The sequence below is a fragment of the Petromyzon marinus genome, unplaced genomic scaffold, assembly GCF_048934315.1.
Source record: "Petromyzon marinus isolate PM22_M1 ecotype Great Lakes invasive population unplaced genomic scaffold, UKy_Petmar_22M1.pri1.0 PM_Scaffold_163, whole genome shotgun sequence".
Classification (NCBI taxonomy): domain Eukaryota; kingdom Metazoa; phylum Chordata; class Hyperoartia; order Petromyzontiformes; family Petromyzontidae; genus Petromyzon; species Petromyzon marinus.
In genome coordinates, this window is record NW_027423128.1 from 139,059 (window position 1) to 154,569 (window position 15,511).

The 15,511-nt window shown below is 47.6% G+C and overlaps 1 protein-coding gene across 1 annotated transcript; it reads left to right on the forward strand.

The window, feature by feature from the left end:
• Positions 1–1,204: 1,204 nt before the first annotated feature.
• On the forward strand, positions 1,205–5,300 carry LOC142922764 (uncharacterized). Its single transcript, XM_076063609.1, has 2 exons — positions 1,205–1,450; positions 4,630–5,300. The coding sequence occupies exons 1-2, from the start codon at positions 1,264–1,266 to the stop codon at positions 5,283–5,285; spliced, it is 843 nt and encodes a 280-aa protein (XP_075919724.1). The 5' UTR covers positions 1,205–1,263; the 3' UTR covers positions 5,286–5,300.
• Positions 5,301–15,511: the final 10,211 nt, after the last annotated feature.

Genomic DNA, 15,511 nt, shown 5'->3' on the forward strand with positions numbered 1-15,511 from the left:
CGGTGTGGAAGGAGCAATGAACGTCATCTTGTGGCATGGAAAGGCATCGCAGCCCTAGCGAGCAGCCAGAGACAAAGCCTGCACGCACGGCAAAGTTGTGATTGACCCGGGGACTATTAGCAAGTGACACGTATGGACTAATGGTTACTCTAAATGACGATGTTGACGATGGTTATAACGTGCTACAAATATGCAAAACGCACATCGCATTAGCTCTGACAAATAGCGGACTTTTTTAAAGTTATCGTTTACAATGGTTAATTTGTATATCATGCCAAGTGAGTAATTTGCGTGTGGACCCTGACAGCGGCACTCAATGTCCAACTCTTGCGAATGCTCTCAGGGGATCTTTACCGTGCGCTGCGTTCACTCACTCAGCCCCAATCTCCCTGTCGTGAACTCACCACTCACCCACTCACTCACCTCACCCTTCAACTCACTCACCCTCCTCACCTATTAATTCTCCTCATTAACTCACTCACCCTGCAATCCCCCCCCCCTCCATCACCCGGCACTCACCGCCTGTCCGTGACCACCTCTCCCGTGCCTACAACCACAAACACCACCACCACCTCTCCCGTGCCTACAACCACAAACACCACCACCACCTCTCCCGTGCCTACAACCACAAACACCACCACCACCTCTCCCGTGCCTACAACCACAAACACCACCACCTCTCCCGTGCCTACAACCACAAACACCACCACCACCACCTCCTGCTGCTGCTGCTGTCGCGGTCTCCGCGTGGCGCCGCGGGTCCAGGGGGAGGCCTCGCGGCCCAAGAGCGGCGCCACGGCTCCCCCCCCTCCCGCCCCTGGCCCCTCCCCCTCGTCCCTCCTGGCCCCTCCCCCTCGTCCTTCCTGGCCCCTCCCCCTCGTCCCTCCTGGCCCCTCCCCCTCGTCAATCCTCCTCCCGTTCGTGACGTGGAGTGAACTCAGCCCCGCCCCCCCCGCCCCCACCGCCCCCCCCCCTGCGCGGCCCCGCTGCCCATTGCAAGAATGGCGGGAAGCGGTCGCGGGGCCTACCGCGCGCCGCCTCTCGCGTGATTGGCTCGCTTCGCGTCACGTGGGGAAGGCGGAAGAAGAGTATGGGGGAGGAGCTGCGCGGTAAGGGGCGGGGCCGTGGAGTCACGTGGTGGGCAATGATTGCCAATAAGTGGGCAGGGATGGCTGTACGTCACATCCGGTGATATAGGACACGCCCCTTCGTGACGTGCCTCACACTTCCTTCCGTCCCGCGTGCCGTCAACACGAGCTCAGCATGGCGCTGTTGACCGTTGGCGTTCCGCTGTTGGCCATGCTTGGGATGGAGATCTTCATTTATCTTCGTTTTAAGCTTTCCATCTCATACTTTTACCGCGAGACCACGACGCTGCAAACGGAGAGGATGGGCCTGCAGAATGTGGAGCTCTGTCAGAAGAACAAGACCATGGAAGTGGAGAAAGATGGTAAGCTACCATTTTCTTTGGTTCTTTCGGTAAAGTCACGTAGAATGAGAATAAAATAATAAATTGATAAAATAAAATAACACAATAATATTCTCACGACGTTTCGGCCACAATACAAGCGGCCTTCATCAGGTGAAGGGGACGAGACTGTCTGGAGGACAGCGCTGGAGTGAGAAAGCCACGCTGAGATCGCGATCTTTAAGCTGTGTGAGAAGAAACAAAGCGCCTTGACAAAGGAATTAACATATAATTTAGCATTGAAATGGCTGAGTGATTAGCTTGTGACTGGTCACAGAAAAGGCTATGTTAAAGTTAAAGCATACACATCCGCAAAGGCACCCCTTGACAAAGGAATTAGCGTAGAATTTAGCATTGAAATAGCTGAGTGATTAGCTTGTAACTGGTCACAGAAATAGCTATGTTAAAGTCAGAGCATATACATTCACCGAGTCACCTAGTACAAATCAAACAGGAGAATTTAGCATTGAAATAACTAGGCGAATTTAGCATTGATATAACTGAGTGATTAGCTTGTGACTGGTCACAGAAATGGCTATGTTGAAGTTAAGGCCTACACATCTGAGCTATTCACAGTAACTGGGTATACAATATATAATGAATACTATATACTGAACCAATAAAAAACACAAAAATTTAAATTACCTCAATGTTATCAATAAACTCTATATTCTCCAATCAGCTAAGCTACCAACAATAAGTCGTTATATATCACAATGCTATATGGCGAAAAATGGGTGGATTCTTACCCTCAACTTTAGCACCACGGATAGCTACGGGTCCCGTTCAGACGGACGAGTTCATCGATGGTCGGAACAGAGGAGGGGGAGAGAGACAGCTGCGAGGCGCTGTTATACTCCATGTTGTAAACCATACCATTAACCACGGTTAAGCTATCCGTGTTGCTAAAGTTGAGGGTAAGAATCCACCCATTTTTCGCCATATAGCATTGTGATATATAACGACTTATTGTTGGTAGCTTAGCTGATTGGAGAATATAGAGTTTATTGATAACATTGAGGTAATTTATATTTTAGTATTTTTTTTGGTTCATGATATAGTATTAATTATATATTGTATTGTATACCCAGTTACAGTGAATAGCTCAGATGTGTAGGCCTTAACTTCAACAGCCATTTCTGTGACCAGTCACAAGCTAATCACTCAGTTATTTCAATGCTAAATTCGCCTAGTTCAATGCTAAATTCTCCTGTTTGATTTGTACTAGGTGCCTCGGTGAATGTATATGCTCTGACTTTAACATAGCTATTTCTGTGACCAGTTACAAGCTAATCATTCAGCTATTTCAATGCTAAATTCTATGCTAATTCCTTTGTCAAGGAGTGCTTCTGCGGATGTGTATACTTTAACTTAGCTATTTCAATGCTAAATTCTATGCTAATTCCTTTGTCAAGGGGTGCCTTTGCGGATGTGTATGCTTTAACTTTAATATAGCCTTTTCTGTGACCAGTCACAAGCTAATCACTCAGCCATTTCAATGCTAAATTAAATGCTAATTCCTTTGTCAGGCGCTTTGTTTCTTCTCACACAGCTTAAAGGTCGTGATCTCAGCGTGGCTTTCTCACTCCAGCGCTGTCCTCCAGACAGTCTCGTCCCCTTCACCTGATGAAGGCCGCTTGTGTTGTGGCCGAAACGTCGTGAGAATATTATTGTGTTATTTTATTTTATCAATTTATTATTTTATTCTCATTCTACGTGACTTTACCGAAAGAACCAAAGAAGATGAATCCTTGCAGTCACGAAAACTTTAAATCGAAATTTTAGCTACCATTCTTAGATGTTCTGTTTGAGAGGAGACCTGATGGCTCATTGGGGCATTCTGTCTACAGGAAACCCACCCACACAGATTCCTACTTGAAACCTGATTCCCACCACCACCCAGCCCAAAAGAATTCTCTCATCAAAACTTCATACCATAGGGCTCATTGCATTTCGGACCAACACCACCTGACCAGTGAATTAAAACATGTGCACCTGGCCCTCAAAAGGAATGGTTACTCTGACCGTACCATCTGCCAAGCTGTTTCTCCCTCCATACAGAAACAACCACTTGATACTCCGGCCAAAACCATCACACTACCATATATAGCAGGCGTTACTAAAAAGATTTCAAAAATTCTAAACAAACACAAGATCCAGGTCCGGTTCAATACAGTACACAAAATTCGTGATCTGATCCCATCCGTGAAGGATGGCATTCCTGACTTACAGTACCCCGGGGTTTACAAATTGAGTTGTACCTGCGGTGATTGCTATATCGGGGAGACAAAGCGACATGTCTCTGACCGAATTCGCGAGCACAAATCAGATTTGAAACACAGCAAAACGAATTCTTTGCTGATCACTGTTACAACCATGTGGGTGATCACGATATAATTTTCTCCGATACCAAGGTTCTTTGCAAACCCACGGGTTTTTATCAGAGATTTGTTCACGAGGCAATTCAGATCTACAAACACAGACACAATTTCAACCGAGAAGTTGGTTTCAAATTAAGCAACCATTGGAAAGATGTTCTAAATCGAACTAAACATAAACTCATTTCTGTGGTACAGTATATTTTTCAAGTAGTGGTACCCCAAACTTTCGCAGCTCTCAGCTCCCCCCCCCTCCCGCTCCTGGCCCCTCCCCCTCGTTCCTCCTGGCCCCTCCCCCTCATCCCTCCTGGCCCCTCCCCCTCGTCCCTCCTCCCGACTCGCGACGTGGAGTGAACTCGCCCCCGCCCCCCGCGCCCCACCCTGAGCGGCCCCGCCGCCCATTGCAAGAATGGCGGGAAGCGGACGCGGGGCCGACCGCGCGCCGCCTCTCGCGTGATTGGCTCGCTTCGCGTCACGTGGGGAAGGCGGAAGAAGAGTATGGGGGAGGAGCTGTGTGGTTAGGGGCAGGGCCGTGGAGTCACGTGGTGGGCAATGATTGACAATAAGTGGGCAGAGATGGCTGTTACGTCATAGTGTACGTCACATCCGGTAATGACGTCACGATAAATAACACGCCCCTTCGTGACGTGTCTCACACTTGCTTATGTCCCGCGTGCCGTCAACTCGAACTGAGCATGGTGCTGCTGATCGTTGGCGTTCTGGTCTTGGCCATGCTTGGGATGGGGATCTTCATATATCTTCTTTTTACGCTTTCCATTTCAGACTTTGACCATGAGACCACGACGCTGTCTACGGAGAGGATGGGCCTGCAGAATGTGGAGCTCTGTCAGAAGAGCAAGATGCTCCGTCTGGAGCTACAGCATCAGCTGGAGGAGTTCATGGAGAACCGAGAGACTCTCCAGAGAGAGATCAGGAGCCTGGTTCAACAGCTTAAAGAGCGCCAGTTGGAGCTGGAGCCCACGAGAGTGCCTTGCAGGGAGAGCAAGTCTCTGCATGCGGATTTTCTCCGAGACTGCAATGCAGCACAGCGGCAAATGTCGCTGCGCTGTGAAAACGAAGATCTCCGGAGGTCGCTGCACGCCCACCTGAGGAAGTTGAACTTCCTGAATCCGCAGAGAGGGCAGGAACAGTTTAGGCTGCGCGGGAAGCTGGTGCGTCACGAGGACATGTGGCATGGGGAAAAGAGGCTGCAAGAAGAGAACCTGCATCTCCGTAGCCAGCTGAAAGAGCTAATATGGACCGTGTCTCAAATGTACAATGATGCCACCACCACCGACGCCACTTCCACCGCCGCTGCCACAGCTTCCACCACCGCAACCGTTTCCACCACCACTTCTGCCACCACCACCAAGCCCAAGAAGATGAAGAGATTTAGCCATTGGTTCCGAAAATTGCTGAAGCGCAAGTCGGCCATTTAAAAATATTGGGGAAATTGTGAAAATGACACCACCCTAATTAAAACATTACTCAGAAAGACAAACATACCCCATAGAACATCAACAAAGTCATATATAAGACAAAATATCGTACATTTGCATGCAACACTCTAATAAATACTGTATTGTGAGCAAAACATAAAGTTACTTAAATGGAAAAAAAATCTGTTATTGTCACTTACCTTTAGTCCGGATGCCGGTCTGCTTGTCGGGAGGGGGCGTAATGAGTCCCTGCACACACGGGGGCGGTGGGAGGGGGGTGAACGTCCATACACACACAACAGCGACAATCATCCGCTGTATAGCCTTACCAGAATGTTGGGGCAAGCGCCTATGAAGCTCTGAATGGCACACGGGGTGAATGGCCAGCACCCTGCCCGGCTGCCTCTCTTTATCTCTCCATACACGAGACTCACAGGCGTGCATGCGTCCGTGCACACACGCACAACAACAACGCAACAACCGTCGTTCACCCCTAAGTGGCGGTGACATCACCACAGCACTTGTGCCATGCTCGGTGCATTTTGAGGCCACGTGAAGTGTCGAAGGCTGGCTGGCAGGAGGTCATGTAATAGACGCAGGTGCCATGGATTGACTTAGGAAGATGATGGGCAGATGCAACAGCCGTGCTCCCCACTGTGCCAACTTTATTTGTGTCAGTTGTTTGGCGCTCTGCTCGTTGTTTTGAGCCTCGCTCCTCTGCCCTATGCTGTTGCTGGAGGGCAACTGCCTCCACTTCCCCAGCAGCACCTTTCATGAACCTCCTCCACAGAAGCCGATCATGACACTGCTGATACCAGTCATCAATAAGTCCAATCAGCTCCACATCCTTCTGCACCACATCAGTCCATCTCTTCTCTATTCTGTACCACGCCCATTTAGCACCATCTATCCAGCCAAATTGAAGCTGCTTGGGGATGCCGTGACTGCATACGGACTGCATGACACAACGCAGCCTCGCTTGCTGGAGGAGCCCACAGATGGGCATTTGTCCAGATATTCTAGGAATCTGTGAGCTTACAAAGTCCAGTCTGGTTAAACCCTGAATAGATCGTGGGCAAGCTAACCTTAATGTTCCTTTCGAGAGAGATAAAGGAGAGTATAACTGTGGCCGAGAAGACATGAAGATTTTTATGGAGTGACATGCCAGGTAGCTTCCACACTGTGTTGAGCAGCTGATGAAAATATAATGCTGCTCGAATTATTTTAAATGAGACCTCGGCTCCCAAAACGGAGTTGATCATCAGCACACTGCCCACTCCACTCTCTCCTCAGGTGCCCCAAATACATGAGGAATTGAGGAAGGGGAGCATTTTTATGATGTCAAATACCCAGGGAGGTGATTTGTTTTCGTGGGGCTGATGGTAACGGCCCATATTTTAGTAGCATGCTTCATGTTTAGCTGTAGTGTCTCCAACTTCTCCTCAGAGTGGGCAGTAATCACCAGATCATCCGCATTCATAATATGGTTTAACAATAGAGAGCCATACCATGACCGGCTCAGGCATCGATCAGCCTCCCATTATATCTATACCAGATAAATTCTACTGGTACATCCATGGAAATCGTCTCAAACAACGTAGTCAAAGAAAATGTTCAGTCGTGTAGGGGCCAGAGGACATCCATGTCACACATTACTCACACATTCTATCATCCCTTAGCTCCATTACGTCGATTTCCCATGAAACAGCAGTTGTCTTTATATTGTTTATATATGCTTTATCGAAAGAAGAAAATAGTATATTTGCTTTAATTACTGTAACTCTGTGTTTTATTTAGCTTTGGTAATTTGGGTGATCCAGGTCTCTCTTGCAAATGAGACTCATCATGGTCGCTTTAGTTCTCGCCTTGCTCAACTCAATAAACTGGTACTCACTCACTCCATTATGAACTCACCCACTTCCTTAAATCTATGACTCACGTAAATACTCCCTCTCTCTCCTCATGAGTCATATATTTACCTGATCACACAATCACCCGATCATTCACTGTGTCAACCTCACGCACTTTTTCATGCTCTCAAGAATGACCCACCCATTCTATCACTACATTAATCACCATCCCCTTCCCTCATTGACCCACTGGTAAAATTAAAATACTCGACAGCAACAACACGTGAGATTGTACTCAGGCTTACACTCACATGTGTAAAGAAGCTCCTTTGCAGGTTCCATTTGATAGATGATTTATTTCACGATAACGTATTTACAACGCAAGAGTACGACTCACACGAACCTTCCCCCGTACAGTAACCTGTACCTGTTTCAACCCATCTCCACTGCCCCCACTATAAACTTTGCCATCCAAGAGAAGTGAAGTAGAAGACAATAGAGTCTGCTGAGAGAATCTACCGGGGAAAACTGCTGGAAGTTACCAGGGCGTGGCCGTGCGGGTATATAAGGGGGAGCGTGGCCCACAAATGGGGTGATGCCTTGGGGACTGAAGAACAACTGCAGGTGGACGACATCGGGGCCGACTGTTGGAAATCAACATGGTGGAAACCATCAAGAAAGACTGTTCGAGATTAATCTACTCTATTAGAAACCACCGGGACTGCAGATAGTCATAGCCTTGTGCAACGTATGAGTCGTACTCTCACCTTGTAAATATGTTATCGTCGGGAATAAATAATCTAGAAAATTAAACCTGCGAAGGAGCTTCTTTACACAAGTAAGAATGCAGGACATGCTTTATCAGCAGGCTGTTGTTTTTGTCTACAACAGACCTATGCACACGATCTTGAAAATGGCATTTGATTAGGATTGTCACCTTCAACCCATTCTGAAATCGTCCAACTACCAAAACCCTTGTCTGCATTATACCTAAAACTTGACCAACGTGGCAATGTTATTTTCTCATTTTATTGACAGTAAACAAAAAACATGGCATAGTTTTTAATTTCCCTGTTAACTTGTACATACGAGTGGAACGGTGGCACAATGGTTTGTGCATTGCACTATGAATCAGGCCACTTGAGTTTGATTCTCGGTTATAGTTAACATCAAACAAACTGGCCATGAGCCTTTTCGTTATCAACCCACGTTGAGAAGCATGATGGCGTATGGTGAAACAATCTCCATGACTGATCCAGTATGGGAAGACTTCACCCATGACAATGGTTATACATTTATTATTGTTTTTGTTGTATATTACCACCAAAGGAGTAACTTCATACCTGTTAGCCAGCCTATATATACTCATAGATAAACTTTCGCCTAAACACCACCATTGGGATGAAGCTGACTTGGTATCTTCCATACTCTTTGGTTCTTTTGGTAAAGTCACGTAGGTATAAAATAAAATAAATCACGACGTTTCGGGTGCAACACAAGCGTCCGTCATGAGATGGCAAAGCATGATCTGCTGTTGAGGCAGAATGTTTAAAAGAGTTTGAAATGGGTGTAGCCAAAGGGCCATAAATAAGTGGGCGGGGCCAGTGATGTTAATGTGAGAAATTAGCATGTAAATGTAAGAACGGAGAGCGGCCTCCTCGTAGAGGGCATCAAAGTGGCTATGTTAATGTGAGAGATTAGCATGTTAAAGTAATATCGAAGAGTGGTGGAATCCAAAGGCATGAGAGTGCAATCCAAAGGACATGTGAGCATGAGAGATCTAAGAGAGAGGCATAGAGAGAGACACAAAGAGTCGGAAATAACAGCTGATATAGGCAGGTAGGATGGAAATATCAGAATCATAAAGAAGGTACACCACTCTGTGCTATCGCCTCCACCAAAGAGTATGAATCCCTGCATTCATGAAAGCTTTAATTTAAGATTATTCTAGCAGACTTTACCGTCTTGTACCTCGAACCTTCCCTCGTACGGTACCATGCACCTGTTTCCACCCATCTCCACTGACACCACTATAACTTTTGCCATGTACAGTACCCTACATCACCCTCTTCTGCCCATAAAAATATCTGTCCCGGCTAAAACTCTAATTTAACAGGTCCCTGCAGGGTGGGCTGGTAGGAACATTGGACTTTTGCGCAATTTTATTTTTACACCCCAATAGCACGAGATTTCACTTCGTTAAAGTATTGAAAGGGGACGGACGGACGGACGCATTAATCTATTGCAAGCTGGTACACTCATCTATTGCAGGCTGGTACACTCAGTTTACAACTTCGTTCCTACCAGTAATAGGGAACTCTATGTGGACATCAATGGGATCGCACACGGGATTCAATGATGTGGGCATGGAGTACAAAACATTTAACCTCTGGGTTAATGCTTAACATAGCCGCTTGAATCAAGGGGGGGAAGACATTACAACCCAACTTGACCATTCAGTATCATCACCAAACTCTTACGTGGGCTGCCCTATTGAAGGTGTACATTCTTAGGCAAACAATACGCAACATCATTAGCCCTACATTTACAACAAGCCATCAATATGTACTGTAGGTGTGGTCGAGCAGCACATTCGACCCGGTGACACTCCTTCTCGGCACCTCTCGAAATTAGTCCGTCGGCCTCCCTCATCGTGGCCATCTTCATTCCGGTCGATCCTGAGAGGAGAGTGCGGGGGCAGTATTTCTGTGAGGAGGATGCTCCCCTCCCTGGCATTCGTCACGACGCCCCTGGACACGGCCTTTTTGAGCCTGAACGATCCCTTGTGACGTCAGTTCTCTATATGGTTTAGGCCGACTCGGATTAACCACCCATCTCTGGCGTCCCATTTGGATGCGAACACTTTGCGGGCAGAGGATTTTAACAATTCCACTGGGCTTTGCAAAGGATGGTGTAGTTTGGCGGATTTTCTAACCCGGACCTCAGGACAGTGTAACCAGGCCCGATCAACCTGTTCAAAGGGTACAGGCGTCTCCGTTCTTTTCCGCAACCGTTTGTTTGCTATTTGCGATCTGCCTGACTCTGCTATCGCGGCTTCACGAGCTTCACAGAGCTTTTTTAGTGGCAGTCTGAGGGAGGTTGGCGACGACACAACTTTAGCAGGGAAAGCCACCAATTGGTCCTCAATAGGTGGCTCAGGGTCTCTCCCATAAATCAAAAAGAAGGGGAAGAGACCGGCCGATGAATGTGGCACTCTACAATATGCCCCTAGGACCCCTGGGATGTGCAAGTCTCAGTCCATCTGATCACCATTTACAACATGGCACAACATTGCGGACAGCGTGCGGTTAAGCCTATCTACTTGTCCATCACACTGCAGGTGGTACGGTGGCGTTCGAATTTTCTTAGTACCCACGATATTACAAACCTCTCGCAACAGATTAGTAGAAAAATTCTGACCCTGGCCTGTTAGACGTTTCTCAGTGGGGCCCTTGTCCAATACATAGCCATGGAGAAAGGCTTCTGCTATTATTGCAGCCGTTTGGTCATGTATTGGCCATGCAACGAGCCAGTGTGTGCAATACTCTATCCCCTCGAGCAAATATTTTTTATCCTTGCTGTTTTAGGAAATGCACCCAGGATATCCAACGTTACTAGTTCGTTTACCCTCACCACTGCGATCGACTGCAGTGGAGGCTGTATAGGATGGGGAGCAGGTTTCCTTTTTGCACACTCCTGACAATGATTACCCGCTCGCGTACATCTTTTGACATCACTGGCCAAAAATATCGAGCCTGCAGTGTGAGCAATGTGTTTCGGTGGCCCAAGTGCATTTGTTGTTTGGCGTGCACTTCTAGTAGCAACTGTTTTTGCAAGGGTTTTTGCACCAAAAGGCAACAACGCTGCATCTTCATGTCCCACCTCATCAGGAGTCCTCACCATGGGATGAATGGCTCCCCCTTTTGACCAGTTTGAGCACATTCAGCTGCCTGTGCAGCCAATGACTAGAATTTCATCCTATTTTTGCAATCGGATTCATTCGGTCCTTATCAGCCCAAGATCATGATCTGCGGGTGATACATCATTTTCTATCGTTGCTGTGTTTATTTACATCACCTGTCTCGGCGAGTCAGGGAGGGTCGGTTTACACCATGCTGTTCCTGTCGCTGCTGCTACGACCGATCTCACTAACTTTTTCCACTTAGCCCGAGATGTTGGCCCAATTTTCCCTGTTGTTTCACTCCAGGTCGATGTGATCGAGTGGTGTGCTAGTGATGTTGGTGATGAGGGTTTTGGAAATGAGGTGCACGTGTGATCTGGCTGGGTGTACAGGCGACACGCCTGGGTGTTTCTTGGTTGTCTCGGGATGACTTCCCCTCGGCAACCTCTCGCGATGTGGCCCGGCCTCCCGCAGTGGTAGCAGTATATCACCGCATGGTCCTGGATTCCTCCGTGGTTGTGCCATGGTCGCTGATGCTGTAGTTGACACCTTGAATCGTTGAACCCCTGGATGGCAACAGCCATCTCTTCCAAGGTCGCCTGCAGATCACCCTCCGTGCTGGGTATTGCGGCGGTCCCTGTTGTTGCTGTCCCTGTTGGCTCCGTTGGTCCTCCTGCTCCTCCATTCTCCATCACCCTTGTCACATGGGCTGCTACTTCACATGGTGCCCTGGGATCTGTGTGTGCCCAGAGGCATTTAGCAAACTACATTGAAGTTTGCTCCCTCTCTGGCACAATCGGCAATGTAATGCCACTTTGATAGAGAAGAGTTTGTAGCCGCTCCACCACTAGCACGTTTCAGGTCGTCATGTCCATCGTTGAAAATGCCACATCTGCAACCGCTTGCAAGGTACTTCTATAAGCCATCAGTGGCTCGCTCTCTCCTCTTCTCCAGGCCGAACATTGCTGCCTTGTGCTGGACGCAGGACAGAAAACATCGGCCATCCCTTGACAACCGTGTTGGGTTGTGGCAGGTTGATTTTCCGGGATCATAAAGAAGGCCAATAGTGCTCTGTCATCCAACACCGTAGGCAGCAATCGTAGCACTTAGTCGTCAATCAATCGGCTGACTCTGACAGCTGCTTCAAATCTTTTGATGAATGCAATCCAATCGCCTCCCGTATTTTTCTGCATGGTGGTTAAGGTCTGTTGAACAGCTTCTAGTTGTGGTTGAGTCATTTGATTGGTTCCCGCCTGCTGCTCGACGGGGGGAAGCGATGGCTGCTGCCCTATGGCGCTTTCTCCTCGCCATTGCGGTCCATGGTGGAGATGGATCTGGCTTAAGCCGTGCACTACCTGTTCCTTCCTTTTCTCTTTTCTTCATCATCGAAATTATCAGTCGATCCACCACTGAGGTAAGGTGGTCCAACCTGTCCAACAGCTGCCGCCAATTTTCTTTGTTCGGCGATGCTGGTTCTTGGGTCTTTGGCGGAGCATCCACTTCCATCGGGAACTTGGCTGCCAACGGGGTCCGGCTCTCACTCCCGCCATTTGCCGAGTTTGAAAAACCTGGAGCGCTTAGGGTTGATAACTCGTTCTCTGCAGGAGCTCTTCGGCGGGTCTTCCTTCTTGAACTTGTAGACTGTATCCCACCACTGCAACCAGAAGCTTCTTTGCAGGTTCCATTTTTGAGAAGAGAGTGCAACTCACACGCTTCACAAGGGTATGGCTATCTGCAGCCCCAGTGTTTTCCACTACATTCATCTCGAACAGTCTTTCTTAATGGTTTCCACCATGTAGATATCCAACAGTCAGCCCCGATGTCAGCCACCTGCAGTCGTCCTTCATTCTCCGAGCTAGCGCCCCAATTGTGGGCCTCGCTCCCCATTTTCTACCTACTCAGCCTCGCCCTGGCAGCTTCCAGCAGTTTTCCCTGGTACATTCTTCCAGCAGACTCAACTGTCTTCTACTTCCTTTCTCTTAGATGGCAAAGGTTATAGTGGTGTCAGTGTTGATGGGTGGAAACAGGTGCAGGGTACTGTACGAGGGAAGGTTCATGTGAGTCGTACTTTTGCGTTGTAAATACGTTATCGTCAAATAAATCATCTAGAAAATCTAACCTGCGAAGGAGCTTCTTTAAACACGTGAGTGTTAGACTGCATATTTCCATTTTACCAGTGGGTCAATGAGGAAAGCGGATGGTGAGTAAGGTAGTGAGTGATGGGATGAGTAGGTCATTGGTGAGATTGTGAAATAGTGCATGAGTGATGTTGGCACAGTGAATGATCAGGTGATTGCCTGGGTTATCAGGTCAATATATGACTCGTGAGGAAGGAGAGGACGTATTTATGTGAGTCATAAAGTAAGGGAAGTGGGTGAGTTCATAATGGAGTGAGTAAGTAGTAATTTATTTAGTTAAAACAGGCGAAAACTAAAGAGACTAGGATGATTCTCATTTGCAAGAGAGACCTGGATCACCAAAATAACAAAAGCTAAATAAAAACACAGAGTTACTGTAATGAAAAGCATATATAAACAATAGAAAAACAACTGCTGTGTCTCATGGGAAATCGATATAATGGAGTTAAGGGATGATAGAATATGTGAGTAATGTGCGACATGGATGTCCTCTGGCCCCAACACGACTTAACATATTTCTTTGACTACTTAGTAATGAGACGATTTCCATGGATGTACCAGGAGAATTTATATCTGGTATAGATATAATGGGAGGCTGATCGATGCACGAGTCCGGTCATGGTATGGCTCTCTATTGTTAAACCATATTATGAATGCGGATGATCTGGTGATTACTGCCCACTCTAAGGAGGAGTTGGAGACACTCCATCTAAACACGGAACATGCTACTAAAATATGGGCCGTTACCATAAGCCCCACCAAAACAAATCACCTCCCTGGGTATTTACATCATCAAAATGTTCCCCTCCCTCAATTCCCCATGTATTTTGAGGGAGTTGTGGAGACAGTGGAGATATTTCCATACTTTGGCAGTGTGCTGATGACCAACTCTGTTTTGGGAGCCGAGGTCTCACTTCGATTAATTCGAGCGGCATTATATTTTCATCAGCTGCGTAACATTGTATGGAAGCTACCTGATCTGTTACTCCATACAAACCTTCATGTCTTCTGGACCACAGTTATGCCTTCCCTTATTTCTCTCTATAGGATTATCTGCAATGGTTTGAAACATTCGGTCTAGCCTGCCTACGATCTATCCAGGGTTTAACCAGACTGGACTGTGTGAGGAGGCCAAAATATCCTGAAATATCTGGACAAAGGCTCATCAGCGGGCCCTTCCGACAAGTCAGGCTCCATTGGCTGGGTCATGAAGTCTATATGCACTGTCACCGCATCCCCAAGCAGCTTCAATTTGGGCAGATAGATCATGCTAAACAGGCGCGGCATGGGCTACAGAAGAGATGGACTGATGTGGTACAGAAGGATGTGGAGCTGATTGAACTTGCTGATGACTGGTAGCAGCAGTGTCGCGATAGGCCTATGTGGAGGAGGTTCATGAAAGACTCTACTGGGGAGGTGGAGGCAGTTGCCCTCCAGCAATAGCGTAGGGCAGCGGAGCGACACTCATAACAATGAGCAGAGCGTTATACGACTGAAACACTGAAAGTTGGCACAGTGGGGAGCACGGCTTTGGCATCTGCCCGTCATCACCTTAAGTCAACCCATGGTACCTGTGTCTATTCATGACTTCCTGCCAGCAAGCCTTCGACACTTCAAGTGACCTCAAAATGCACCAAGCACCGCACAAGCGCTGTGGTGATGTTACTGCCACTTAGGGGCAAACGGCGATTATTGTCTTTTTGTTGTGCGTGTGTGCACGGACGCATATACCCCTGTGAGTGTGTGTGTGGAGAGAGATAGTGCAATGGTGAACACTGTCTACCATCCCACCGATCCCAGTTCGATTCCCACTCACGACCAACACCTTTAACGATTATATTAATGGTTGCTGGGCTTTCCGTCGATCAACTCAGCCTCAAATAAGTGCCTGGTGTGGTGTGTAAATATCACCACTGGGGAGACAAAGGCAGCCGGGCGTGGTGCTGTCCACGCACCCCCTCGTGCGACATTCCAGCCTTCATAGGCGCTGCTGACTAACAGCACTTGCCCCAATATTCTGGTTAGGCTATTCGGGGGATGACTGCCGCTGTTGTGTGTGTGTGTGCTTGCGGGCGTTCACCCCCAACCCCCCCGTGTGCCGTTATGGGGACTCATTATGCCCCCTCTCGACAAACGGGCCCACATCCAGACTCAAGGTAAGTGACAAAAAAACATATTTTTTTCTATTTACGTAACTTTATTTTTTGTTTACCATACAGTATTTATTACAGTATTATTTGCAAATGTATAATATTCCGTGTTATGACTTTAACAATGCTTCCAATTTTTTGTTAAACCGTAATACATTTTACAACACTTCCAGTATGTGAATTTAAA

Excerpts from the sequence above, each read along its gene's own strand:
- LOC142922764 (XM_076063609.1), top strand. The coding sequence starts at position 1,264 with ATGGCGCTGTTGACCGTTGGCGTTCCGCTGTTGGCCATGCTTGGGATG. Across the intron at positions 1,451-4,629 it reads CATGGAAGTGGAGAAAGATG|ACTTTGACCATGAGACCACG; the intron begins GTAAGCTACCAT and ends TTTCCATTTCAG.